Below are 27,382 nucleotides of genomic sequence, written 5' to 3'. Positions count from 1 at the left end.
GTTGCTCTCTCTCTCAAAGATCACCAATAGCTAGTTCGCCATTGTATAAAGTCTGAATTTTATTATGAAATAACTTAATGTATCAAGTTCAAAATACCTTAGTGTTCAAGGCTGTGATCAGCCCCACTCAACATTTTTCAAACTCATTTGCTATTTCTCCGTATACAGCAGCACACATTTTGGCACACTGCCTGGGTTTGAATCCTGGCTTTGCACTTACCACTGTGTGACCCCGGAGAAGTCACTTAACCCTTTGGTGCCTCAGTTTCCTCATCTGGAAAACAACAGCCCTCACACCACAGGGTTGACAAGGATTGAATGACTCTATGAAAAGGTATATAGAAGTGTGCCTGGCACACAGTAGACGCTACTGCAGTGCTGCCTAACTCTCTTACGCTTTTCCACCCTCACTCCACAGTTCTGGCTGGAGTGCTTTCCCTGACCAGCGCTGCCCATCGTTTGGAAGCTGTATCGGGCAGCACCCTACCTGGAGGCCTGCCCTAATCCCTGCAGGTTATCAGTGGTTCCTGAACTTTCAGAATCACCGGGGGAACTTGGCAAGGTGCAGATTCTTGAGCCCGACTCCCACCTCCCACTGAAGTCTGTGGCATGGCTCCAGGTGATAACCAGTGGTTCGTCGAGGCCACACTGGAAGAGGCAGCCCTGATGGGGCTTCCCTGCAGACCCTACCAGCATCACACCTCCATCTTTCTTACGGCACTTTCACAGGTGAGCATTTGGGAGGCCACCTTACTGTCCTCCCCAGGTCACAGGCTTGTTCGTTTATTTTCCCGTCCTCCGCAATGCGTCATGCACATGAGGCTCCCAATAGTTGCATGTAGACTGTTAATGACCTGCTAGAAAGACCTGCCCACCAGCTTTCCCCACCCCCGTCCTCTCTGCTCCTCTTATCACTGCTGTGTGTGGGGTACTTGTGGGAAGTTGTGCTGTGGCTGATGCCACTTGGGTGGTAGATCCCAAGTGGCTCATTGGCTTCTCCCAGATCTGTCTTCCAATAGCTCTGCGGGGAAAGCAGACCCTGAGTTTTCTTTCCCGTTATCTGGAAAGGACATAAAAAACCATCCTCAACTAGGGGTGTCATCAGTTACTAGCGGGAGCTTTAGAAATAAAGCCTTACATGGGCACCATGTAGGTTCAAGGTGGGGTGTGGGCATTTGACCTAACTCTCCAGGTGTTTCTGATGACAACTTAATTATGAACCAAAGTGTTGGTCCCAGGTTCTCAACCCAAGGCTGTGCTTCAGCAAGGCACAAGAGGGGCTGGGGCTTTTGAGGGTGTGGGGCCTGCCCCAACCTAACAAACCTCTGGGCCTTGGGCCCAACCCTATTCATTTTAGCCTTGTGAGGAGGCTCAGCAAAATGCAGCCCGGGCGCATCCTGTACAGCAAGTGAGCAGGTGCTGGGTAAAGCCAAGAATCCTGGAGAAGGGAAAAAGGGGAGAAGAACAGCGGGATTGTCCTTAGTGGACAGGCCTGCGTGTCCCAAAGGGCCAAAACTCTTCCGCCTAAGAAAACCTCTCCTCGAAAACCAAAAGCTTCCCGTTACTTCCAGCTCCTGTGTTTCTTGGCACACAAGCTCCATCAAGTAAGGTCTTGGGCTGGACTCCACCCTGCAGTGCCCTTCCGAGGCCCTTTCTGGAACTCTGTAGGCTTCCTCAAAGATGGGCTAGAAATGTTCTATTTTGCTAATTTAAAAAAAAAGTGTTTCCTGAAAGCATAAGATAAAAAGGAGTGAAAGCGTCTGCTTGTCAATAGGAAATCCACCCCCTTCCCAACTCTGCCCTGGGAACCTCAGCAATTAAAAACAAACACTGTGACCAGTTTCTCCTCTTTGCAGGAATTTAATTCTTCCTTTAATATAAATAAGGCAGCATGAACACCAAGAGCCTTGCTGCTTTCTGCTTCAGAAGCCGCTTCGGTGCATAAAAGATCCCCATTTCCCCGCTGAGTTCTGTCCTCTCTGTATAAACAAGGTATTTTTTTCAGTGGACTTTCTCGTGGAAGCAAAGGGGAAGCTGAGGGAGAGTCAGGCTTGGTCTTGGCCTCTGGGGGCTGGTTCTTGGTTGCTGGGGTCTCTTCCAAGCATAAGATAAAGATGAAGAAGGGAAAGGAAAGGCATAGGGGATAATAAATAAGGAAATTCACCCCGACTCTGGAAATGAAGCCCAGCAGAATGAGAGGCTCGAGGATATTGTTGGAGACTACGTGGGCAAGATTGGTCCCTGGAAGCAGCAGACCCAGGCACTGCTCCGTCTAACTCCAGCTCACACGGAAGGCTTCCTACAGGCTTCAGTGCCCCACTGCGGCTGAGCCCCCTGCCCTGAATTAACCCTGTTGGGCAAATTGTCCATCTCGAGCACTCTGAGGCCAGGTGAGAGCACTCCTGGGGTAGGGACAATATCCTTTCTTCAGCTGGCGGTGAGTCTAACAGCCCATGGAACGGGGTGTGCCATCTGGGATGCACCACCTGCTTTCACCCTGGAGGGAGGACCCAGGTGCTGCGGAAGGCACACTCATTCTTGCCTCCTCCCTGGCCCTCTGCAAGGGTTACTGAGGCAATGCTGAGAGAGGAAATCCTGAAGGACCAGTGAAGCCACAGTGGACGAAAAACACTTCCCAGCCCTTCGGAACCAGGTGTGGAGACAGAGGCCAGTTCCAACTGCAGGCTCCAGTGCCTGCCACGTGACCACAGCTCCCGCAGTAGCGAGGTGGCCTCTCTGAGGCTTGGGAGCTGTTCCCACAATGCTGTCCCTGTGCGTTCCCAGTTAGCCAAGCTTCTGCTGGGCTCTTAGGGTTTCGGTCATCTGTGCGGCCAGCAAGCCCACCCAGAACGGGCGTTCCGTGTAGTGAGGAAACTCTGCTGGAGTGAATAGCTGGGGGGTCTTGGGCTTGTAGACAGGAGCTAGGTTTCCACAGTTGCTCTTGCTTCCAAGGACGCCCTGCTCTAGGACCGGGGCCCTGAAGAGCACTCAGGGCAACAGCATTCCTCACCTCTCAGCTTTGCAACTTCTCCTGAACCCCAGGTGCTAGGCTGTCCTTCGTCCCAGTCACCCTGTGCCTCTCCTTTTCTATCAGCTTCCACCTTTGGCATCTGCCCTCCCCCACTAGCTGTCGAGAAAAAGGAGGGGTGAGGGATAACTGAATTTGTACCCAGCATGGTATGTGGCACCCATGGTGCTTGGGACACAGCACCAAGCTGGGGAAAGGGGCAGGGAGGAGGGGGTGCACCCTGAATGAGGTGTGTAGCTGAAAAAGTGGTCAACTTAAACTTCTCTCTGCCGCCAAGTACCCACTTCTGTGCAACAAAGACATTAGCCACGTGGGGCCTTGAATCCCTGTTAGGTATTGTCTCCAAATAAAACAAAAATATGTCAGCCGCAGTGGGACCCCTACTGTGCAGGCTGTGAATGGACTGTTGTGAATTCCCACATCTGTCCCTATTAGCGCTTTGGTAGCAGATGCCTGGGGCTGAGGGTTCCTGGAAATAGGGGTGTGCAGTCTTATCACGGATCCCTGTCAGCATCCCTTCAATCCTCTGCCGATATTCAAGTAAAGACTGGACCTGTGACATAAAAAGAATTACACCAAAGTGATGTTGCATTATTTCAAAGTCAGTGTTCATGGAGTGTTCCATCATCATCTTGGCCATTCACGGTGATCCAACAATAAAGCTGCAAAGGCTCAGGCCCCAAACCTAGATAACAGCTTCACCGGCCGGCCCCAATGCATGAAAGCAAACTACCTTCCAGCTTGGAGTTCTGTTTCCTCCACTTTTTAGGGCCTGGCTTCAGGCAGGCTAGCCATGGCCCCAACAAAGCCTGCCGTTTTCTCAGGACAGGGCCTGAGATGTTCTTGGAGGGGTGGGGTGGGCATGTGGGATGCCCTGCATCTTGGCCCTTGAGATTCCGGCCGCTCTACAAGATGACAGGTTTTGGGGGCAGGCTGGCATGGTCTGAGGGGATATGCAGAGAGTACTCGCTAATGAGTGCTGGGGCGTTCTTGAGCATCTCATAGAAGGAGTCCACTGTCTTCAGGTAGAGGCTTCGCTGCAGGACGAAGGGCTGGAAGAGGTTGAGAGGCTCAGCCCTGCGCACAGCTTCGGGGAGTCCTGTGGTCTCGGGCACCTTGCGGTTGCCGATGAAGAAGTGATGGAGCTTCTTTTCCAGCAGGCTCTTCTCCAGAAAGCAGAGCAGCTCATGCAGACGAGCTTCCAGCTGCCCGGCCTTCCAGTCGGTGGCCCGCCGGGACAGCAGGAGGTGCAGCAGTGCGGTCTTCAGGTGGTAGTTGCCCAGCCCGCTGGGGCCGGTCAGGCGGCTCTGCTTGGAGAGCAGGAAGGAGGCAATCTGCAAGCAGCTGAGGTGGCAGGCGCCCTCCGGCAGTGCCTTTGATGTCATCCTGAGGAAGTGTCGCTCATAGACAGCAAAGGACAGAATCCAGTCAGTGCTGGACTCTGGGGTCTCCCTGGAGGGCTCCCTGGGGAGGTGGGAGACAAAGTACAGGTCTGAGTCATCACACTGGATCCCAGGAATCAGGTTGAAGGGCATGAACTTCCCTGAGCGGAACTTGATCTTGAGGGACCCCGGGGTGTCCAGCTGGCCAAAGGCCAGGTCGAACTCATACTTGTGGGCGATGCGGTGCCAGGCTCTGGTGAGGGCCACCTGGAACCACTTCATGACCTGCATTGTGTCCAGGTATGGGGAACCTCTAGCACACAGTAGGTCTTCCATCTCGCTGCTGGGCCGTACCAAGTTGTTCTTGCCGTGAAGGAGACACAGCATGTCTTCCCCTAGCTTGGTCTTGCCACAGATACAGCCCAGTGTATCCATGTCAGCCCGGACCACCTTGATCTGGCCGTACCCCCGGCGATTTAAGGGCACCGAGTGACTGGAGCACCAGAGCTCTGGGCGGAAGTGGTAGGGCTCAGGGGGGGTGAAGGGCACAAAGAGTTGGCACAGCAGCGGCTTGTCCACCTGCCAGTTCTCATACATGCTGTCCACACCAATGAAGTCCTCCACCTCCATGTCCCTGTCCCGGTTGCACAGGCTCCTCAGGGCTTCCAGCAAGTCATCCACAAAGCCTTCCACGAACTCCCGGGTGCGGGCCGCGTCAGCTGTGGCCCCCCGGATGCAGCGCTCATAAAAGTGGTCCAGTGTGGCCTTGTTGGGCAGGGTGAGGCCTCGGAGCGGGGCGCCCTCCAGGCCAGGCAGCTCATCCTCATCCCCGCCCAGGCACTCGGGTGACAGCCCGTCCTGGTGGTCCTGCCGCCACAACTCGATCACCAGGAAGAGGATCATGCAGAGGGTGCTCCACAGGTCCCAGGCCGTGTGGCTCTCGATCTGCTGCTGGCCCTCCTCTGCCACCTGCTCCAGGGCCTCGGTCTCCGCCGCCAGCCGCACTTCCTCCTCCAGGCGCAGCTGCTCCAGCTGCAGCTTCTGCTCATGCGCCTGCATCTTGAGGATGATCTCCTCCTCATTCTCGGGGACTGTGGCGTTCTCCCGTGGGAACAGCAGCGGGTGGTTGATGATGGCTGTCACCACCACCAGACACACCCGGAAGAGCCCCAGTGCCATGGTTGGAGCTGTCCTGGCAACACAAAGAGACTGACAGTCACACCAAGCTTCCCTCAACACTTCTTCTTCCCTGGACCCTCCCACCAACCCCTGCCCTGTTGAGCTGGGGAATGTCTTACAATTTCTGATAGTAACACCCCACTTTCCCTGGGAACCAACCCTTTACTTCTCCCAGTCCTTAAGGCTTGGGTGGAGATGAACCCACCCCCAGCTCTAGGGGAGCATATAACTCAGGCCCAAGACTAGTCCCCCCAACCCCAGTCCCCAACAAGCAACAGTGATTAGTTCAGGATTGAACGTGACTCCATTTGGTCCAATGGGAGACAGAGGTAGGATTTGTTGGGGCCAATGGGAACAGGGCTACATGTGCTGTTGGTTCTCTAGCTACCTCAAAGCAGGGTCTAAGATGCCAACATAGAGGAAAGTGGATCCAGCTATGCCTGAAGCCATTACCTCTGGACTTGTTAGTCATATAAATAAAAAAAATTCTGCTTTATGATGAAATCAGTTGTTTCTCCAACACTTGAAACCTAAAAAGGCAAATGAGACATCTGCTTCTCCCCCAGTCAACTATGTGTGGCAAATACATCTTTCCTCAATGCAGTAGTGCCTAGTGGTTAAGAATAAGAGGGCTGGGCTCCAAAGCCAGCCCTGTCATTGATTCGCTGTGTGATGCTGGGCATGCTAGCTCACATCTCTGAGCCCCAGTTTCCTCACTGCACACCAGAGAAGCCACAGTACCCACGGGGTCTTCATATGGTTGGACGTGATGACCTGTGCAGACCGCAGACACAGCAGGGAGCGGTGCACAGCATGTTTTCATTGAACAGCGATGTTTCTGAGGCTGTTTGCAGCCCTCATCTTCCCTTACTGTAAACCTTTCCTTCTGGTCTGGAGGACCCCACCCCAAATTCAGGCATTCATCTCCTGGGTCTTTCCCAGGACAATCTCAGAGACAAACCAGACATTGGTTTTCCTACACCAAGACATCTGACCTTGAAATGCTACTTCTTACTTGAGAAAGGAGACACTCTTTTCCTCCAGGATAAATGAATTTTTAGGTCTCAAGGGACTTTTGGGGAAGTGCTAACCCTTTACAATCATTGCCATTCACACTCTGCAGCTGCAAAATATTCTGGCAGTTTGTTTCAAATGCAGAATCTCAGCTCCACCCCAGACCTACTGAACCATAATCTGCATTTCAATACCGTCCACATCAAAGTCTGAGAAGTGCTGTCTCGCAGTGTAAGCCTTACATTGCACCTCCTTTTCTCCCTGGCAGAAACCTTGGGAAGTAACAGTGGGTCTTTTCCACACCAGCCCTGTCTCCTGCCTGCCTGAGACCTCAGCTAGGAGAGCAAATAACCAAATGAGATTGGTGTTGAACAACAAAGAGAACACGGAGGGCTCCTCCCACCACCCCCCTGGCGCAGACCAACACGTACTGATAGGAGCGTCTTCGTTTTGCCTGAGCCCATTCCCTGATCTTGAATTTGCACCCTGAAGCAGCAGGTATTTGTCACCAGGTAAAGATACCTCTGCAGTTTCTACCTGGCACTGCCAGGATGTTAATGACCTGAGTTGCTGCCCAGCTGTGACTCTGCCCTACACACAGATGGCTGTGTCAGCAGGAATCAAACGGGCTGGTGGGGCGGGAGGTCCATTGGGAGCAGAATTCAGTGTGCAGACATGGTCAGGCCTCACAGATAGATGAATTTGAAAGTGTGTATTTCCACCTGAGGAGGAGGTGGAGGATGGGAGAAAGTGAAGGAAGTCAGACTGGGAGGGGGGCGGGGGTGACAAAAAAGTAGGGCGGCAGCTAGCCAGCTTTTCTTACTCAAGACAAGGAGCAGCCTATTAGAAAATTGCAGAAACAGGTCAGCCCTGGTTACGACATTAGAGAACCATCAATGGAAAGTTTTGCCACGGTGGTCCAAGGACAAGCCATGAGACTGGCTGATTAATATGGATCAGAGCTGTTTCTTTTTTAAAGGTTTCATTTGTTTATTTTCAGAGAGAGGGGAAAGGAAGGAGAAAGAGAGGGAAAGAAACATCCATGTGTGGATGCCTCTCACGTGCCCCCCACTGGGGACCTGGCCTGCAATCCAGCCATGTGCCCTAGACTAGGAATCGAACTGGTGACCCCTTGGTTCACAGGACCACGCTCAATCCACTGAGCTATGCCAGCCAGGGCTGGATCAGAGTTTTAAGATAAAGGAGCATTAATATTAGAATACCAGGCAGCAGTCAGTTAGGAGATAATTTGAGGGTTTGAGTTCCTTCAGGGCCTCTGTGCTATGGGCAGCCACCTCCAGGCATAGCAGGCCTTGACAAGTCACAGTAATAGCTTTTGGCAGCTCCCAATCCAGCAGGTCAGTCTCCATGCCAACTCAGGGCAGGAGGCCCCCAGCTGGGGAGTGGCACTACTGCCAAGCCCTGAAACTACAAAGTCCTCTCTATCTGGTGGCTCCCTGGGCCTGCAGGAGGGTGGAGGGCTGTACGGGCCACCTTGTCCCGGGGCAGCAAGGTTCAAAACTCCAAACCAACTAGACAACTGACTCCATGTACGAGGGGGTAACAGGATGGACTCTGGAGGAGACAGACTGGGTCAGCACCCAGCATGTGCTCCTCCTAGGTATGTGACCCTGGACAAATCACTGAACTCCTCAGAACCTTGTAAAGGTTCTCTTCATTTATATCCCTCCCTTGTAAAGCTTGATTGAGAGAATTCATGTAAAGTACTTAGCAAAATGCCTGCCCCTGAGCAAGTTTTCTTTTAAGAGTAGCTGTGAAGGGATGGGAATAGCAGATGAACTTTCCTGCAGGTTTAGATGGAGTGGGCCAATGGAGTGGGCCATACAGATGCCCCTACGAGGAGCTCTGGCAGGATGCAGGCAGCCCACAGTAACACTGGTAAGGAGGAGTAGGGTTACAAACAAGACCTGGACAGGAGCACAAGGGAATCACAGTGGAAGGAGCCCGAGCTATAGAAGTGGACTGGCCTGCTCCTTCCTGAGCGGTCTTGGGGAGTCACATGGCTTCTCTGGGGCTCCACTGCTTTACTTGTGAGATGGAACTAATGATAGCCTATCCTTCATAGGGATGTAATGGGGTACAGGATGAGGGGGGCGCCCAGGGAAAATAGGAGAAAACCCCAATAGTCCTTGGTTGGAGGATGGGGGGAGCTGATTATACTGGGTTAAGGTACTTTTCATGACAGGCTAGTTTAATAGCTGTGCTACTGCCTAGGGCAAGGTGGGTGTGCCTTTAAGGGCACACCTGACTTGTGAAGTAGCCAGGGGAGGCAGGTTCCCCCTGGATCAGGGAACGGCAGCTAAATAAATGTAAACGATACAGGAGAACTGGCAACTGTAGCTTATTGTGGGAGGAGTTGGAGATGAGGTCACACAGGAGGTTCCAGGTCAGGATTTAAACTAAGGGCAGGCAGCCATGAAGAGAGGAGCCATGTTGCCAGGAGTGAGGAGTGAGGAGGGAGAGCCATGGTGCAGCTGGTAGGGAAGGGAGATTCAGCCATGCACCTGGAAGGGAGTAGAAGAGCTATGAGGGAGGAGTGATGGAGCAGCCACATGAGAGGGAGAAGCAAGCAAGCAACTATGTAGTTGGTGGCCAGGATCCGGCCATGCGGCATGGTGTAGTGAGGGAGGAGATGGGTTGCTGCTGTGATGGTGCCCGCCCTAGCTGACTCTGAAGGCTCTCCCCTGCAAGACGCTGGCCTGCGGCCTTGCAAACCTGGACTCTGCCTGGACTCTTCGGACTTACCGTATTTTGCCGTGTATAATGCGCACTTTTGTGCCCAAATTTTTGAGGGAAAAATAAGGATGCGCATTATACATGGGTATAATGATTACATACTGCGGGCATAATAATTCCAAGTATAATGTGTACCAAAACGTGGGTGCGCATTATACATGGGAGCAGATTATACAGAGCCAAATACGGTACGTCTTTTCTGAACTTCCCCGTGATCCTGGGCACCACGGCACACGCTTTCCTAAACTATTCCATGGAGGTTGATGACAGTGTACCCCAGATCCTGAAAGAGAGAGCTGCTGCGAGACTGTTTGCACAGCTGGCTTAATTAAATTCAGATAAGGAGATGGGGACCTTTTGGGGCTTTTGGCTTATAGCCTTTTGGGGAGCAAGGGCAGTGCTGGGTCTCATGGGAGAAGAGGACTCCAAGCTGAAGTGCTCTGAGCCCCTCCAAGGTTGGAATATTGTAAATAAAGACTTGTTCCTTCCAGCGTTAATTGTCGGGTCAATCACCAAGGTGCCATGTGGACGGGCCCCAGTTGGCTCGGTTACAGGGAGATTGGGTTAATATGTGAGATAATCTATCTTGAGTGCTTAGCACAGTGCCTGGCAAACAGTATGGCCCTTACAACACCACCGCCTCCCCATCTCGGCCTCATTGGCCTATTTTTTCATCTGTTAAGCAAACCAGCCCTGCCCGAGTCGCAGGGGTGTGGAGGAACACACGCTCAAAAGTGCTTTGAAAGCACAAACGCTCCCTCAGGATTGCTGTCCCTTGGCACACCATTCCACCCACCCTGCCCCCCAGCAAAGGGGAGAAGCCTTCTGAGCCTTGGATTCTCCTGGATGGAGAGTTCCCGCTGACTCACTACTTCCTTAAAACTTCAATGTCCTCCCAGGGATAGCATGGGATGGGATCCCGGTGGTCATTTTGTTCCTTGTTAACCTCTGCACAGCTAGCCCTGCCTCCGGCACGCTAAGGGATGGGGAATGGGCTGGGCTGTGGCTGCTCAGTGAGTACTAGATGGGGCTGAGTTTGAAGCCTCTGCTACTTCCCCTCCCCAAGCCAAGTCACAGGGAAGAAACACTGCCCTGGGGGGCACAGGGTCAAAAATATGAGGGGAGAGAATCTGGGCTGTTGGACTTTTGGAGACCATGGAGACAGGACAGGTAGCTGGAGCCTCCCACAAACTCTCTCTCTCACTCCCCTTCCCAAAGGGCCCCTTTCCCCCAATCCAAGAATGTTCACCTCCGCCTTGGCCCAAAGCTCTCACCTCTGAGGCTGCCCCACACATGTGATCTGAGATATCTAGTTGGTGGATTTGGCTTTGAAAATAGACCTGGGTCACTCCCAGGGCTGTGTCTATCTGCTTGGCAGGAAGCTGGCAGGAAGCCTGCTGAGTTCCTCTCCACCCCAGCCCCTGCCCACAGAGCATGGCAGCCCATGCAGGTCACAGCTAAACTTAGCTTGGCAGAGGGCCAGGGTCACAGGGGCAGAGGCCTGCAGGTGGTTGGCCAGACCCAGTGCTTTACTCAGACCGTTACTCCGAGCCTGGCCAGACCGTGGGGGTGAACTCCCAAGTGGCAACCCTGTTCCCTGGGGTCCCTCACTCCTGCTTCCCCCAGAGCCCTACAGCACCTCCACCACAGCTTAATCCAGTGAACGCCACTACGAGTTCTATTCATCAAGTCCTCACTGGGATGCGCTGTACACAGGGACCCCTGTAACTTCCTAAGCAGTGGGCTATTCCTATTAACAGATGAGTTAACCAAAGTCCAAAAGATGAGGTACTTTTCTAGCCACATGACTAGAAACGGCACAGCCTGGCTAAGATCCAGCCTGTTCTGTCGGCATCCACCTGCAAAACCCAAGTCCTTTCCACCGTGCTTTGTTTACAAAGCACCTACTATATGCAAGGAACTCGCTGGATGTCGCAGGGCCCACAAAGATCCTTGGCAGGACAAGCACTACAGCCCACACGGGGAAGCAGACAGCCACCAACTGACTGCGTCACGGGACAGAATGAGCTGTGGGGCATAGATGGTGTGTGAGCAACAGGCTACAAAAAGGCAGAGGAAGAGTTTCATTCCTGTTCATCAAGGACCCTCCCTTATCTGTAGATCTTCCCTGTGCCTGCCTGCTGGGGAGGATGAGGGTGTGAACCCCCTTAGCTCCATATCCGCCTCCCTGCCTCCTTTCAGACAGAATTCCTACAATGATCCCGGAGCACTGGGAGCCTGGGTCCACCCCACGGTGTGTTCATAGTGTGCCTTCTACCCTGTGGCCCACCTACCCAGGGCTGACTGACTGTAGCCTCAACAGCAGGGGTGACCAGGACCCCATTCTTGGCAGCTCAGCAAAGCCCTTGGGACAGTGGCTCTCAAAATGTGGTTCCCAGCACAGCAGCCCCAGCATCACCTGGGAACTTGTAAGAAATGCAAATTTTCAGGTGCAACCGCAGACCGGCTGATCAGAAGTTACAGGGCTGGGGCCCAGCACATGCGTGTTCACGAGCCCTCCAGATGGTTCTAATGCCCACTCGCGTTGGAGTCTACCTGTGCCCCAGCAGGGAAGGCCTCCAGGGAGGGGGAGGGGGGGGAGCTGCTGAGTGTCACTGAAGCCCAGATTTTAGAGCTCTCCAAGGCTTTGCCCCCCACCCAGCCCATGGGGTGCAATTAACTCTGCTAATTACAACAGCAAAGGCAGCCCTTGCCCTGGCGTCACCCTCTGAGCCCAAGGAGCAGCACATGTGCTTCTTGCAAAATGGAATCAGGAGGTGGGTTGACGGCTGGGGAGGGCCCTTTTCGCCCCAAAGGGTGACAAAGCAGTCATTTTCTCACTGCTTAGGTTCTGGGCCCTCTGAGAAAGAAGAGGCCAAGGGCGGACCAAACTGTTGATAAGTCTGGGCTGAACCCCTACTGTGCACTTGGCCTTATGCTGGAGTTTTGCAGTCCCAGCTAAAAAGTACACAGTTGTTTGAGGGCAATAAAACCACACATTTAGTGTCAAGATTTCGTTATACCAATCTAAGCCCATTTTACAGATGAGGAAACAGAGGCCTAGAGAGGCGATGCATTTGACTGGGAGGGCAGGGTGGGGAGGAGGTAGAGGTGGCCAAGCAGGCTGGAGATCACCCTGTGGCCCTCTCGGGGGTCCCCACACAGACTGTAGTTGTGAAAGTGATGATGTTTTCAATAACAGCCCACATTTAGGAAGCTACGTACTTTGTATGTATTTTGTCCTTTAATTTTCAGAGTATCAGCTAGTGGCAACATCCCTATCTTATGAAGAGACTGATGGCCAGGGAGGTCTGCTGGGTGGCTTCTATGAGTCCCTGTCTGTAGTCTGTCCCCCTCCCTGTGGTCTCCCTCCATCCCCCCAGGGCATGAGAGAGCCCCGCTACCTCCCTCTGCTCGATGGTACCTTCCTGGTACCACTGCCTGTGGCGACCACCCAAATCACCCAGGCGGGCTGTCCCCCAAGCTTCCCAGGACTTGGAGAAATAGGACTGCGAGAAAGGACAGGCTGAACGCAGAGCGTGTTTGCCCGAGTCCGGACTTGGAGTCTGGGCCCCAGGAGCAGTCCGTCGGAAGCCCTGGTGAGGCTCTCCTGTGGTCTGGCCTGTCTGCCTCATTCCTGATTCCATGCTTCTGTCTAGCAGAGCCCATGCCCCATGCTGGCACAAGACCAGCTTCCCCGCTGAGTCCAAGGGCACCAGCGTTTGGGGACCCTGCCCCTCGGTGCCTGTCTGCCTCGCCCTTGTGTGAACAGTGGCAGGTCGGGTCACCGTCCTGCTCTTAACTTGTATCAGTTCACCCACCAGTTGGTCCCTGCCTTCCCACCTACAGGTCCAGCAAGGTCCAGAAGCTGACATGCCCTTGCCTCCCACAGGGCACCAGGCTCAGGGCTGGGCACACTGCAGGCACCCAGTATATCAGTGGTTGTTGGCTGGTCGTGAGTTTGGGAGGGCATGACCGGCTGTGGGAGCGACATGTCTCCACAAACTGCTTCCTCTTCACCCGACTCAAGGCCAGGGGACAGACAGACTCTGCACAGATGGTTTGATAAGAGGAGCTCTGAACATGCTGCTGTCAACATGACTGGCTCCCACCCTTTCAGAATGGCGGTACCTGCAGAGCTGACCCACGCCCGAGCAAGGGCAAGGTCATACGGCCACCACCGGGGCATCTCCGGCTGCTTTCTTTCCACTTGCTCCCCAAATAGGGATGGAAGAGGGGATTTGGGGGTGCAGAGAGGGGTTGAGCAGCACTGGGGGTGGGGACTGGGTCCTGGGTCCTGGCAGACCTCAAGCCCTGGTAGGAGAGGGAGGAGCAGGCAAAAAAAGGAAGTGGGGAAATAGGAAGGAAGAGGCCTAACAAAAATAATTGAGAAAGTGGGTGGAAAGGGTGCAGTTCTGGGCCCCCTCCCACCGCCCCTTCTCAGCATCTTTGCAACCCTTCTCCCATCCCTCAGTCACCTTCCTCCTCTCCCCATGGGCAGGGCCTCTGTCCTGGCCTCCAGCCAGGCTCAGCTTCCTTGGTCCTGCTACCCTCCTGGCCACTGGGCTCCTTCCAGTGTTTCCCTAGCAGCCACCCCCAGCATAACCATAACCAGCATTTATGAGGGCTGACTGTGTGCCAGGCCTGTGTTTGGGGCTTACACAACTGCCTTCCCCTGTCCTTCCCAGGGACTAGAAGGAAAGAGAGACCTTGCACTAGGGAGCTTTGGTATCACAGACTAAAGTCTATGGTTCCCACGGCCCAAGAACCAGAGTCCCACTGCTCCCCACTAAATCCAGGGAAGGCCCCAGGTAGACAGAGCAGAGACCCGAGCTCAGGAGGAGCCAGGGGTCAAGACTGGGCTCTGGTGAGTGTGGGGGAGCAGGAGAGAATGAGTGAGCAGAGAGGAGAGCCTGCCACCCCATGTCCCGCTAAGGTTGACCTACTGACAAGGGCTTGGGAAATGCACTGTAAGGGGAGCGGCCTTCTTACCAAGGTAAGCTCAGCTGTTGCCACACATGGCTGCACTGGCCAGATTCGCAGAGGGTGCCCCATCATACCTGTCCAAGCATTAAGTTTCCTCAAGATGCACTCTACGAAGAGAAAGTCACCAGGATGCCAATCCCATCCTCTGGACTGGGGTCATGTGGCTGCCCAGTCCAGGCACAGGAAGGAGAGCAACCTGGACTTCCCTGCTGTGGGTGGGAGAGCCCACATCCTTCCTGTCCCAGAGGATGTAGAAGGCAGGGAGGCCATCAATCTCCCAGGAAGGACACGGCGTCCTCCCGTCCAGCCACGCTGACTCTGCACAGCAGAGGTCCTGACCCACAGGGCGTCATGGAAAATCACAGAGTCTCTGAGCAGACAGGCTGACTGACTGACTGACAGACTCAGTAGGCTGGGCTGTAGAGGGGCAAGAGGCTGCGAGATAACTAAGAAGTTTGCAGACACACAGAAGGGGCTCCCCTGCCAGCCTGGAGTCCAGGCCCACACCCCAGTTCCTCCTCAGGTCCCCTCCAATCCAGAGTCACTGGAGTAGGCTGAACGGTGGTCCTCAAAAAGGTAAGTCAATGTGACTTTATTTGAAGGAATGGTCTTTATAGATGTAATTAAATTGAGGATCTTGAGGTGAGATAATTCTGGAGTACCCAGGTGGGCCCTAAATTCAATGTGTCCTTATAAAGAGACAGAGAATGAGAAAAAAGACCAAGAGGAGAAGGCAACGGCAGATGGAGGCAGAGGTTGGGCTGGCGCTGCCACAGCCCAGGAAGGCCTGGGGCCCCCTAGAGCTGGACGAGACAAGGAAGGCTTCTTCCTTGGAGCATCTGAAGGGAGTGTGGCACTGCAGGTGCCTTGATCTCACACATCTGGCCTCCAGGACGGAAAGAGAATACATTTCTGTTGTTGGAAGACACCCCGTCTGCGGTATTTTATTACAGCAGCCCCAGGAGACTAACTGGGTGTCAAAGCTCAATGTGCCCTGCACTCCCCCCCCCGCCCCCCACCCCATTAGCTCTCACGTGTCTGTTGGGCACCTCCAGGGTCCCAGCCCTCTCTGCCACAGCCTCTGCTCTGCACCAAAGCCTGGGGATTCCACACTAACTGGCCTAGCGGGCGTGGACCTTTGGAATCAGCTTCTCTGACCTAATCCCTAATCCCAGCCACCCCGGATAGCCCCCCTGGCTTTGGAGGTCTTCCTTCCCACTTCAGAGGGCTCCTGTTTCCATGCCACACAGGACTGAACTTTAAGCCTGATGTTCAGGGCTTGGCCCTAGGCAGCTCCAGGGGACCTCTCGGCTCCCTTGCAGCCTGACCCGGCCACTTCAGGTTATCTACTTTCCTTGGACATCTCCTGCCCACCATTCCCTCTGCCATGTGCATACCTCATGTCTCTGCAGTCAGACCTGGCCCAAAGGCCCTCACAGCAAGCCTATCTCAGCAACTGCTTCCAGGAGCCTTTCTGATCTCCCTCCTGCTCCCCTGCCCCACACTCCTGAGACAAATCTTTTTTGAAAGGGACAGAAGAACAAATGGAGGAAGATGGCCTATTTGGGAAGCCCCTCTGAGTGCAGGCAGCACCTGGCTACCCGTGCAGGTAGTGTCTCATTCTCAGTTAGCTCTCTCGCCCGTGCTGCAGCCCCATTTCCCAGGCAGGAGCCCAGGGCACTGAGAGGTTGAGCAATGGCTCAAGACCACACAAGCAGGGAGAGAGCAGAAGAGCTGAAGGCCAGGCCAGGCCTGGACTAAGGCTCCAGATGCTGCCATTTCATCAGAGTGAGCTGTGGAGTTCTGTGTCATCCCACCGCTGCCTTCCTTGGTCAGGACTTGTTTGTCTTGCCATTCCCCAGGGTGTCTGGCAGAGACCTAACGCGGGGCGGCTGGCTCACGGCACTAAGGATATGTGCGATCCTGGGAACGCACCAGTATACTCACCCTGCGTGCTGGACACACCCCCTTTCAAAAGAAGGCCTGCTTCACTGCTCCATTGTAGGAAGGAGTGTTTCCTAAGAAGGGTCTCCCTTGACTACCCCCCCGAATCTCCATCTCAAATTTCTAGACCTGAAATCACAAGGGTGTGCTAACAATAGAACACGGTGCTAACCATTTCCTGTGGTGAAGCAGCTCTCATACGCTGTCAGACGTTGGTCTGGCTTCAGCTTGTAGTTCTCACAATTTCCCTCCGTCTGTGGGACCCATCGCACCCACAAGAGAGCCTGCAGGTTGCAGGAGGGAATATTAACACCCATCTCAGGGCAGGCATCCAGGGCACCCCAAATTTGCCCCGTCTCTCCCTGCACACTGTGTTCTCTGCACACCCCTCACCCCCAGCCTCAAGCAGAACAGTGAAGGCTCAGAACAAGCCACGCTTTCTCCGTGGGGCCAGGAGGGCAGGCTGCAGTGACAGAAAGCAGGTTCCAGACAACAGCAAACACGCTGGCTTCATGCGGAGGAGACCAGGGGGGAGGCGCAGGAGCCAGAGGACAACAAAGGAGACACAAAGCCCTCCCCTGGACACCCACTGCCCCCCTCTCACAGAAGAGCTGGGGATGGATGAAAGTGAATGGACTGCTGGTACCCAGCGAACCCCGTTCTTTGTGATCCCTAGATGAGAACAAAGAGACTGGCTCAGAAACACAACCTGACCTCTCGGCATGGGGTGATGGGCCCCCAGGGTTTTTCCATGGCCACAGAAAAGCCAGTTTCCCCACCCACTCCCTCCACCCTATCACCTCTTACTCACGTCCTGGCTTAGAGGGATTCCGGCCCCCACACTGAGCAATCCTGGGCTGCTCTCCCACCCTGGTCTCCTGTGGCCTTGGGTGGTCCCTGACACAATGCCTGGGCCCCAGCCGGGCTGGGGAGAGGGGGAAAGGCGGGGGAGGAAGGGAAGTGCTGTGTGCCTCCTGTGCACACGCGCACACAGGCGTGCATGCACACGCACACAAACACACACTCAGGCTCCGTGTCTGCAAAGATCTAAAACCCCTTTCATCTTAATAAAGGAGAACAGCAAGAGGCACAAAGGCAAGGGGGAGGCCAAGCCAGTTGTAAAAAAACTTAAGAGCTTGTGGTCGGCCTCCTGGCTGTGTTCTCCGCTGCAGGGACCTGGGGCTGAACGACAGAGCCGGCATCTGCCTGCCCTCCCACAGCAGGGCCTCACCAGTCACAGCAACCCAGTCCTTGTCCTCCCAGGAAAGCACAGGCCTCAGCCAGGAGGCCAGGTACAGTCAGCAAATTCATGCCCAGGATCATCTCTGACCATAGAGAGTCACGCTCCCTGAGAATTACACAGAACAACACTGACCTACAACCGTATCGTTCTCCGGCCACAGGGATGAAGTGATGATGAGTGATGCCCACGCTTGGCCCCTGGCTTCTGCCAGAGGTGGCACGTGGCCCATAGTAGGTGCCCTTGAACCAACAACATGTACACAGCGGGGTGGGCAGCAAGCAGCCACCAAACTGTGAAGTTCACCAGGACACATACTCCTGCCCCAAGGCCACCCAGAAAGAAATAGCCCAAAGTGCTTCAGCTCAGAAGAGCTTACCCACTTTGCAGAGGCTTCCCTGTAGTAGCCAAGGGGCCGAGCTCTGGGATCAGAAGGCCTGTGTCTGACTCCTGGCTCTCCCACTCGTATGAGAAGAGCATCCATCTACTCATGGTATGGCAGTCACGTGGTTGTGCCCCGTAAAGGACGCTGCTGTTGGCTGTGGACCTGGTGATAAGGCCAAGTCTTGTTTTAATTTGCTAAACCCTGCTCCTATGCAAAGAGGGGGGTTACCAACATCCTTGCAGCAACTTCAGAAGTCTGGGGATACGGTTAAGTTGTCCCCCGCCACCTCCTTGTTTTCTTTTAAAGGCCCCAGGGACTGCCATAGAGGGAGAGCAGGAAGCCTGGCACCAGCGAAGCTCATGGCTGCCCCTCCAAGTCTGGCAGCATCAACTGACAGCTTCCCCTCTCCTTCTGAGCCCCTAGCAGCACAGTCAGTGCTGGTTTCTGATGCCCGGCATGGAAGGTGCAGGCGCTCCGTGAGTGCTTGCTGAATGAATAAATGAATGAACGGAGTCAGGACTGGGAGAGAACTTTACTGTCTTTTCTCCCAGGAGTAAGAATCTGAAATGGGAGTAGAGTGGGAAGTTCTGAATGAAGTAACTTCTAAGGCTTTTTTCTCTAGGAGGCACCCTGTGGTCAGAAAAGCAAAGTGCCAACAGTGGTCAGTGTCTTGGGAAATGTGAGTGAAAACCCTTCCGGATGTCGCCCCTGGACGACCGCAGCCTGGACGGCCGCAGCCTGGATGGCCTTCGTCTGACTGCAGACTGACTCCCCACCAACATTTACCAAGAAAATGACCCAGGAGTGAACCCCAGTGTCAGTTTATCTGACCCCCAGCTGCCTCTCCCCGATACCCACCTCCTTGAAATGGAAGGTCAATGGAGGATTACGGGGTTTGATGCAATTTAGGTAAGAGGAGGAGCAGAGAGGCGACCGTAGGCACAGTGATGAGCAAGTCTCCCTTTCTGGAGAAAACCCGACAGACCGCACGGCCCTGTCACCCACGGGAGGGTTTAGTACAAAGCAACCAATATGCCACCTTTATTGAGATTTAAGCATCGTGCAAGATTCTCTGTGTCACAGTAAAGCTCTGTGGAAGGCACTGTCCCATTTTACAGACAAGGAAACTGAGGCACAGCGAGGTGAGGCCACTCACTCAACATCTCTGTGCCAGAATTTGAACTTTCAAGTCTTCAGTCTTCCTATGACGCTGCCCAGTGACCTGGTTTCTCTGCAACATTAGACAAGCACCTATGGTCTCCCCTGTACTGTTCAGGGAATGGCAGGTGACAATTTAGGTGAAACAGGCATCATGCAGGGAGTTAGACTTACTAAAGAGATACCTGGAGCATGACTGGGCATTTGAAATGGATTTCAGCCAAAAGGATGGGAAGGCCCTCTCCTCAGTGCATTAGGAAAAAGGAGGGAGGGCTCTTCTGACGCTGGGCAGTACGTTTTGGAGTGGGCCATCAGTAAAGTGGCATGTCAGGGGGGCCCACATCAGGGAAGTTGGGGCTACTCTGCAGCAGCACACAGGGGTGTCGGGCGTCCCCCACTCTCCATCCAGGCCCACCAACCCAGGCACGCTGTGGTCCGGTCTCCTCAGCGACTCTGGAACAAAGTCTCGGCAAACAAAGGACCCTTTCATGAACTTCAGGCGGGTCCCCTGGCTGCTACTAAGAGGGCTATTGAAACAGGCTCCCAGGAGAACAGTTTGTTATGAGCACGTGGCCTTGCACCAACAAGCAGGGCCAGAATTATGACAACGCCCTCTCTTTGGTCTGATCCAGGCTGATAGGAGACTCTCCTGCACCCACTGCAGGGATGACCCAGAGGGAGAAAGGAGCAGCCCAGGGTGGGTGGCTTCAAAGGGAGCCCTCCTCCCAGGCAGTGGGTGTCCCACTGTGTTATCCACCTGCAAGTGAGTCATTTAAAAATTGTGGGCTTTCTCTGTTTTCTAGGGACTGCCATCAGAGGATTTCAAAGTGCTCTGAGTATTATCTGATACTGGCTGCTACTGTCTTCCTTAAACAGACAGGGACCCTGCGCTCGGTCAGCTAGTATCACAGAGCACGTCACAGCAAGGGGGAACCCGGAGCGGGGGTCTGCCTGCTGTCCTCTCAGCTCTGACACTTAGATTTTGTGGGATTCCGCATGCTACCTTCACGTTCGCCGGGCTAGCATGCCCAGCAGAGGCCTGAGGTGGCAGGAAGAGTCCAAGGCCCTGGGACGCACAGATCTGGGATTGAATCCTGCCTCTGCTGTTTTCAGCTCTGTGCCTCTGGGGAAGTAGCTTGGCCTCTCTGAGCCTGTTTCTTCACCTATAAAACCGGAATAATACCTATCTCAACGGGTTGTTGTGAAGAAAAGAAATAAATATACGCAAGCCCCTAAGATGGGGCTTTGCTCAGACACAGCAGGCGCTCAGTGGATGAAGCCTTTTTTTTTTTTGAAAAAAGCTATTCTACTTTTGTGAACAAAAGGTCGTGACAAATGATCTGAGGACCGGATTCCTAAGCACAATTTCCAAATAATTTTCTCTGCTAATGATGCTGTAATCTTCATCCATAGCCCTGAAAAAGCTACATTAATACAAAAAATTAGGGTAATGTCTTCAGCCACTGATATGCTGGAAGTCTGGGCAGCTGTGTCAGAGCGCCTGAAGCTGTGGCCAGTCGCACAAGGCAAAAACTTTAATCGAATACCTTCAAGTTGAAAGACGGGGAGATCCCTGTTCTGAAACCTCTTTAGAGAGCTACCATGTCGCCTAGTTTTTTACCTTTCTTTAAGGCACAGGTGGCGAACACAAGGCCTGCGGGCGGAATCCGGCCCTCCACCTTGTTTCCTCCGGTCCAGTACCTTGTTTCTACCTGGCGGCAGTGCCGAGCTCTCACTTAACTATTAAGGAGTAGTTACACTTATACAGTCCTAAAATGACATTCGGCCCTTTGAAGGCAACCATGAGGCTGATGTGGCCCCTGGTGAAAGTGAGTTTGACACCCCTGCTTTAAGGCAAGGAGTTCTTCCTTTCCTGCAATGTTCATTTGTTATGCTATCAGTCCTTGCTTAGGAATTTCTATCTTAAGGAGAATGGGAGACATAGCTTTATGAGAGGTGGCTGAAGCCACAAGCAACCAAGTGAAGAGCATCAGAATCGCCAAGTGAGTTCAGCCTTCCCAACACTACTGTCTGTGCCCAGGGCGTCCGTTTGGCAGGACACAGAAGACACCTACGGCTGTCCTCTTTAACACCAGTCCCAAAGTCTCAGGCGGTATCTCGGACACCTCTGAATTCCTGCATGAACCACAGCAGGGGAAGGGATTCCATAGTTTAACTGAACCATGGGAATTCTGTGGGGCATGCTAGAGCTGGGTGAGCGGTGACCGTTGAGATCCTGCTTCTATTTCCAACTTCAGGGGCAATGGATTCCAGACCTTCCTCCTCTCCGTGTGCATTCGGTCACAACGCTCCACGCGGCCACTGAATCCCTAGCACAGTGCCTTGCCTATCATAGGTTCACAAGACCTATTTGCCCAATCAGTGAATGAAGGTTTTCTCTTAGGCCACCCATAGTAAAGATGTGCATCCTTGTTTCTCACTTTCTTTCAGGAGTAAGGATGAAGAAGAGGGAAGCCACGGTTTTGATCTCTTGAGATTCAGGCCAGAGAAGGGAGGCCCGGAGCCAGGGGAGCTGCAAGAAGTCCCATGTAAGGAACCACACTCTTTGCTCCCTGTCTCAGCTCAGAGAACAAGACAAGACCACAGCTGTCAGCACTGTGCTCTATATTCCCTGGGGCCAAACCTGAGGCCAGAAGACCAGCCTCCCACAGGCTCACAGCCCTGACCTGGGACCTGCAGCCCGTCCCTCTTCCTGACCATCCTCTGAGAAACACACCTGTGGATGTTCCGCCTTCTGTGCTCCTTCCCTTCAACCTGTGTCTTACAGTTGAGGTGGTTCTTGCTCCTCTGTCTACCTTAAGGTGGAGGTGTTGCCTTGGGCAACAGTGATGTCACCTGCAAGGTGCTTCCATTCCAATGATGTCATGGGGTGGGCCACCTGAATGGAGGGGGATGTGCTTTCTATGGGAAAACATCAAGGTCCCAAAACTCTGAAGAGGATCCTATAAACCTCTTGGGCACTCCCAAATGACCTTCTTTCTCTCCCAGAACTCTTTCTCACCCTTCCCTCCCCTCTGGATGCCTGTGAAAGGCCAAGCCTCAAACCTGACCTTCCCTCTCCCAGAGTCGGCTGAAATGGCAGGACAAGCAGCTTTGCCCTCACTTAGAACACACTCCACACAAGGACACTGACGACCTCCTTCTCACCATCTGGGACAGTCTGGGGCCCTGTGACTTTGCCCTTTGCACACAATTTGGTAGAGAATGTAGATTCTCAATCCACCTCTACTGACTTTAGAAGTTCATACCAGCCAGACTGCTGGTGTGTGCCAGGCACTGTGCTTAGCTCCTGTCTACGCATGCCCTGTGACAGGTCTCCCCATTTTACTGATGAGGAAACCAGGGCTTGGAAAAGTCGAGGTACTTATCCCAATACAGAGAACACCCAACTACTGGGCAGTGGGGCCAGGATGCAACCTAAGTTTGCCCCCCTCCACAGCCCACCAGCCGGGACAGAGATAAGGAAAAGCCCTTTAAATTCAAAGAGGCCAGCCGGGATGGCCATGTGGCTGAGGGAGCCAAAGTAATCACTGGCCTTAGGGAGAGCCTGGTCCCCATGCTCACAGGGGCTGCAGTAGGTGGCCAGTCCTGGCCCTTCCACTTCCCCAGGCAGCCATGCAAATTAGGGACCAGGTTCCTTTTTTCTGAGCTTGGTTTCCTATTGACCCATTCAGGCCACCTGTCTAGGAGTTAAACTTATGCAAATACAACTCAATTTGCTGGGCACCAGCCAGCCCTTTCCAGGACACATTAAGGCATTGAGATTCCTCATTGGCTGAGAAGCCTGGTTTGTTTTAAATGCTGTCTGTCTATACATAGGTACATAGTAAAAAATGCTCTGCTCCAGCTAATCAAGTGCTGAAATGTGTAGCATGGGAGATAAGAAATCATAAAGATGGAGTTGTGAAGTGGGAGCTTGGGACGGGTGTTTGCAGGTGAACAAGCCCTGGACAGAGATGGGGAGTGGGGGGTAGGAAGTGTCAGAAGAGCATGTTCAGACACTCCCCACTTTGTTCCACTCCTGGGGGAGTTCTCTGCTTAGGTGAGGGGCACACCCAGGTGGCACTGACTCATCACCCTCAGCCCCAAACTGGATTTGCCACCTCACACCACCCAGCTATTGAGAAGGAACATCATCTGATGCTTGGGCCAGGCCTCCCATCAGCTATCAAGGCTGGACCTGCCTTTCTTTCTACAGCTTTCTCTGCCAGATGAGTTTTCCATCTTTTCCTCCATCTGAGCTGAGTGAGAGAGGGTATTTCTTCCTTTGACAAAGAAAGAAAAAGGCAACTGCTCTTTCTTCTTTCCCATGAGGGACCCCAAGCAAACTACATTTTTAAGCTTAATTTGCTTCTTATGCTGGGAATTCTCAGGGGTTGGGATTCAGCTTCCAGGCTCCTGAACACTTTACTTTGCTGTGCCTTAGTTTCCTCATCTGTAAAATGGGGATAACAACACCTACGTCATGCAGCTCCTGTGAAGATTAAATGAGTTAATACAGGGAACATGGTTTAGGGGGAATGTCAAGTCCTCAATCACTGATGGCTATCAAGGCTGCTGTATCAAGGCTTTGTTGTACAGATGTCGTACGGGTCAAGAACACCGCCTGGGGGTGGCGGTGAGGATGGATCCAGGTTACGTGCCATTTGCCCAGCTCTGTGCCTTGGCGGTGTCCACCCAGGCGAAACTCCTTTTCCTGAATTGCACCAAGGTGCTAGCCTCCTGCTAGAAGGAGCACCTTATTCTAATTCACGCAAAGGATGGAACAGGCTAGCAGCAGCCCTGGGGCTGTTATTCTTATCAGCTCTCAGCATTCTTGTGGCTTGGTCCTCCTTCCCAGCAAGACTGGATTAGAGGGGAGTTCAAGATAGACTGGTCTTAGCTATACATAAGGTCTTGCTCCTCAGCTCCCCAGCACACCTGGGGCACTTGCCCCCACCTAGGACACTTCTGAACCTTCCCCCAAAGCCCCACAGGCTGCCCTACTAAGACAGGATAGTAAGAAAATTCCTTGGCAAGTGGAATAATGAAACTGAGACACAAAGCTGAACACAATGGCCAGTTACAAAAGGTCACCTCCTAGAGATAACATCTAGGCCTCAGTTGTTTCAGCTCCAGGCCAAGAAGAGAAGCAAAACCAGGCGGATGGCACTAGGGCCAACTAAATGACTAAATGACTCCTGCCCCAGCACTGACCAATCAGTGGAGACAGTGACCCTGAGAGGGCACACCTGGAGAACTGATGAATACTTCACCGAAACCCTCCCCTGAGACTGCCCCTCAGATTCCCTCCTGCAAGAAAGAGAAAAAAGCCTCAAGACAAAGGACCCAGTGCTGTCTCCCTCTGGGGAGCAGCCCTCACCATTCCCTTTCCCCTCTTCTTCCCCCACTTCTTTCCCCACAGGCACAGGGCTCCTAAACTCTAAGGCAATGGGCATCTGGCAGCTTGTCCCAGGCTGATCCCTGGAACCTGTCCCCAAGGTCCCCTTTTTCTTTGACTTCCCAGTGAGCCAAGGCAGCCTGGCCTAGCCTCTCCTGTTGCTTCTTCTATGCTAGGCCCTTCCTTCCTTGTTTTACTGTCCCTAGCTTTTATAAACATACCCTCACAGTCACCTGGACTCATTCTGTGATATCTTTCTGACACGAAATCAAGAACCCATACACCACTGCTGGCCCTAGGCAGACCCACTGAGGGCCAGGCTCCTATCTGGTAACACTACTACCTCATCCCCAGTGAGGAGCCTCTCAGCCCCAGACATGGAGTCATCAGAGTCTCAGCTCCGATCTGAAAGGACCCTCTCCTTGGTAACTGTTGATGGCCACCTGTCTCTGCAGAGTGATGGGCAGCGCACTACCTACCGAGGAGCTCTAGTTGTTGGCAGGTTCCTTCTGACTTCTGAGTAAGAGTCATTTCCCTGCTTCTCCTAACCAGTGAGTCTCTTGAGGCCAGGCAGAACAAGTCTTCTTTTCTCAAGTGACAATGCTTGAGATTCCTAAAGGCCACAGCCCCAAGTCGCTAGGCCTCACATCCTGATGGGAAATAGCTCAGGTTCATTCCCTTCTCCCTCACAAGCACACTTTGCAAAACTTCCATACCATTTGACCCCTTCCCCTCTGGACACATCCCCATTCGGAGGTGGTATCCCTAAAAGGAAGAGCCATTAAGAAGGGGGTTCTGCACTCCAGTGGTCCAGCTCTACTCTTCCTGCGCTCTGTGCCCAGGACGCTTCTCACGTGGCCTCCTACCAAGATGGGTACCCTCTGCATGAGACAAGCCCCCTCCTTCTTTCTCTTTATTGACCTCAGGGAATTCAAGAGGGAAAAATACAACACCAGGTTCCTCCCAGACAGTACCTTCTCAGGTGGGCAATTTTGCCAGAAGCCCCTACCCAAAAATTCCTCCCTGAACTTGGCTTCGGATAAGAAGTTCACCCACACACCCTCCTCTTTGTTTTCCTCATGGGTGCTGCAGAAGCTGAGAGCGTGTTTCTGGTAAGGTGACAAGTTCTGGGATGATGGCATCAGGTTAAAATTTCAGATCCTTGCCTCCCACCCCCCAAAGACAGAGCTTGAAACTGCTGCAGCTTTTGACAATTCTGGAGCTGGAGGGTGGCACTTGAACAAAAGCCTTTCCATCCAACCAGGGAGAGGAGAGTCAGTATAACCACTTCACGGTTACCCACAAGTGGAAAATATGAGGGCAGAATGGCCTGGAGCAGCAGCAGACACATGGAATTAGCAAACAATGAAAGCCACTTAGGCACGTAGGCTGGAAGGAGGACTCAAAAGCACAGCCTATTACGTTATCAGTAAAGAGGTGAATGGCAGGAATCCTCCCTATGTGTGCCATGCCATTTTGTGAGTAATCTGGACCTGTGACTGCACAGGGCACCCATTAGCGATTAGCGTTACCTGGCAGCCTCTCCAAGGTAGAAGCAGTTTTAAAAGGAACAAGAAAATTGGATACAGCTCCGAAACTGATTCAGATCCAGAAGACCAGGCTCTGCCAGTACCTGCTGCTCTTCTAGTGTTGAAGGGGTGGGGATAGTGGGTCCTTCTCACAACAGGCAGAGGGGCAAAAGGCAAAATGCCATCACTGAGAGGCTCTGTAAAATATTTCCCCTTCCTGGGCAGCAGCATTTTTTTTAAAGAAAGAGCATTTAAAATGGGAAGCCCGGCCCTGGGGCTTCTGAGTCCCTTTAGCAGGCCGTCGGAAAGGTGGAGACACTGAGAAATGGTTGGGGATGGAGTTATGGGTCAGGGGCAGAGATTATTTACAGCCCCAAGAGAAAGTGTTGCAGTGCCGGGGCTCTTCCACTAATAGTTCCAAAAGAGGAAGCGGCAGGGGCTTTATCCGCCCCCACCAACCTCATAGCTTTACTACCTTAAACTAAGAATAAGTAAGCTTCACTCCTTCTCCTTCCTTCCAGGAGGGAAAAGAAGGCGAGAAGGGAGCTGGCTAAAGAGATGGGGCCCCCACCCACTACCTCAGGCCTGTCTTTGAGTCCGAGCAGTCTGAACAGACGGTGAAAAGTAACGGATCGTCGGGGCAGTAGGAACAAAGACGTGGTCCCAGTTTGGATGTCTGGAAGAGGTGCTACCCGTGGCGGGTGCTGGAGCTGAGCGTGGAGCGCGGGCGTGAAAGCCAGATGACAACGCGCCCCATCTTGGCCCCGGCGCTGCGGAGGGGTCTCCAGAGTCAGCCCCAAACTGGGGGCCGAGGAGCCCCCCTCTTCCCCCTTGCAGCCCCCGCGCGCCCGCCCCACGCCGCCATCTCGGGTGCAGGTCCGCCTCGCCCCCCCGCACCCCCCCCCCCCCGTGTCCTTTGCCTCCTTTTACCTTCTCACCCACGAGGCGGACGCAGAGCCTCGCGGCTGCTGGCCCAGACTTACCTTTCGCCTTCGTCCCCACTCGCCGTCGCGGGGAAGACCGTGAGGGCCCAGACTGCGCTCGCTAGTGCCCAGGGCCCGGACGCTGCGGTTTGGCTGCGTTTGCGGTGCACCCTCCGGCTGGACAATTAGAGGGTCGGGGGCGGAGATACCCCGGCCGGCTCCCGCCTTCTACTCTCCATCAGCCCGGGGCTCGGGGAGCTTCGGAGTTACTCATTTCCTGGATGTCACAAACTTTTCCTCCTTATAAGAACAAAACACCCGCCTCTACTCTCGGCCGCAGAGCTCCTTAAGGAGGACCGAGCAAGTTAGGGGAGCCGGGCCCAGGGTCCGCCACGGAGGTCTGCGAATTGACCCCCTAGGAACTCCAGAGAGGGCAGCAGAACTGGAGGATGACGG

At 53.6% G+C, this 27,382-nt stretch overlaps 1 protein-coding gene and 1 long non-coding RNA gene across 6 annotated transcripts; one reads left to right on the top strand and one right to left on the bottom strand.

Moving 5' to 3' along the window:
* Window positions 1–27,382, bottom strand: ITPRIP (inositol 1,4,5-trisphosphate receptor interacting protein). Of its 5 annotated transcripts, none has more exons than XM_053922982.2 (2): window positions 26,987–27,382; window positions 1–5,597 (listed from the first exon to the last, which is right to left on the bottom strand). In XM_053922982.2, exon 2 carries the CDS (start codon window positions 5,587–5,589, stop codon window positions 3,934–3,936), a length of 1,656 nt encoding a protein of 551 aa, XP_053778957.1. In that variant the 5' UTR covers window positions 5,590–5,597; window positions 26,987–27,382; the 3' UTR covers window positions 1–3,933. The 5 variants fall into 5 exon arrangements, with proteins under 5 accessions (XP_053778957.1, XP_045047500.1, XP_045047499.1 ...); XM_045191565.3 differs by lacking the exon at window positions 26,987–27,382 and adding an exon at window positions 17,910–17,928 and having other exon boundaries at window positions 1–5,602; XM_045191564.3 differs by lacking the exon at window positions 26,987–27,382 and adding an exon at window positions 16,294–16,311 and having other exon boundaries at window positions 1–5,602.
* LOC128780708 (uncharacterized) lies at window positions 14,805–25,518 on the top strand. The gene is made up of 3 exons (XR_008426709.1): window positions 14,805–14,922; window positions 18,538–18,824; window positions 21,525–25,518. It is a non-coding gene; the product is annotated as an uncharacterized lncRNA (long non-coding RNA).

This window comes from Desmodus rotundus, chromosome 4 (genome assembly GCF_022682495.2).
Source record: "Desmodus rotundus isolate HL8 chromosome 4, HLdesRot8A.1, whole genome shotgun sequence".
Lineage (NCBI taxonomy): Eukaryota > Metazoa > Chordata > Mammalia > Chiroptera > Phyllostomidae > Desmodus > Desmodus rotundus.
This window is presented reverse-complemented; position numbering and strand designations above follow the sequence as displayed.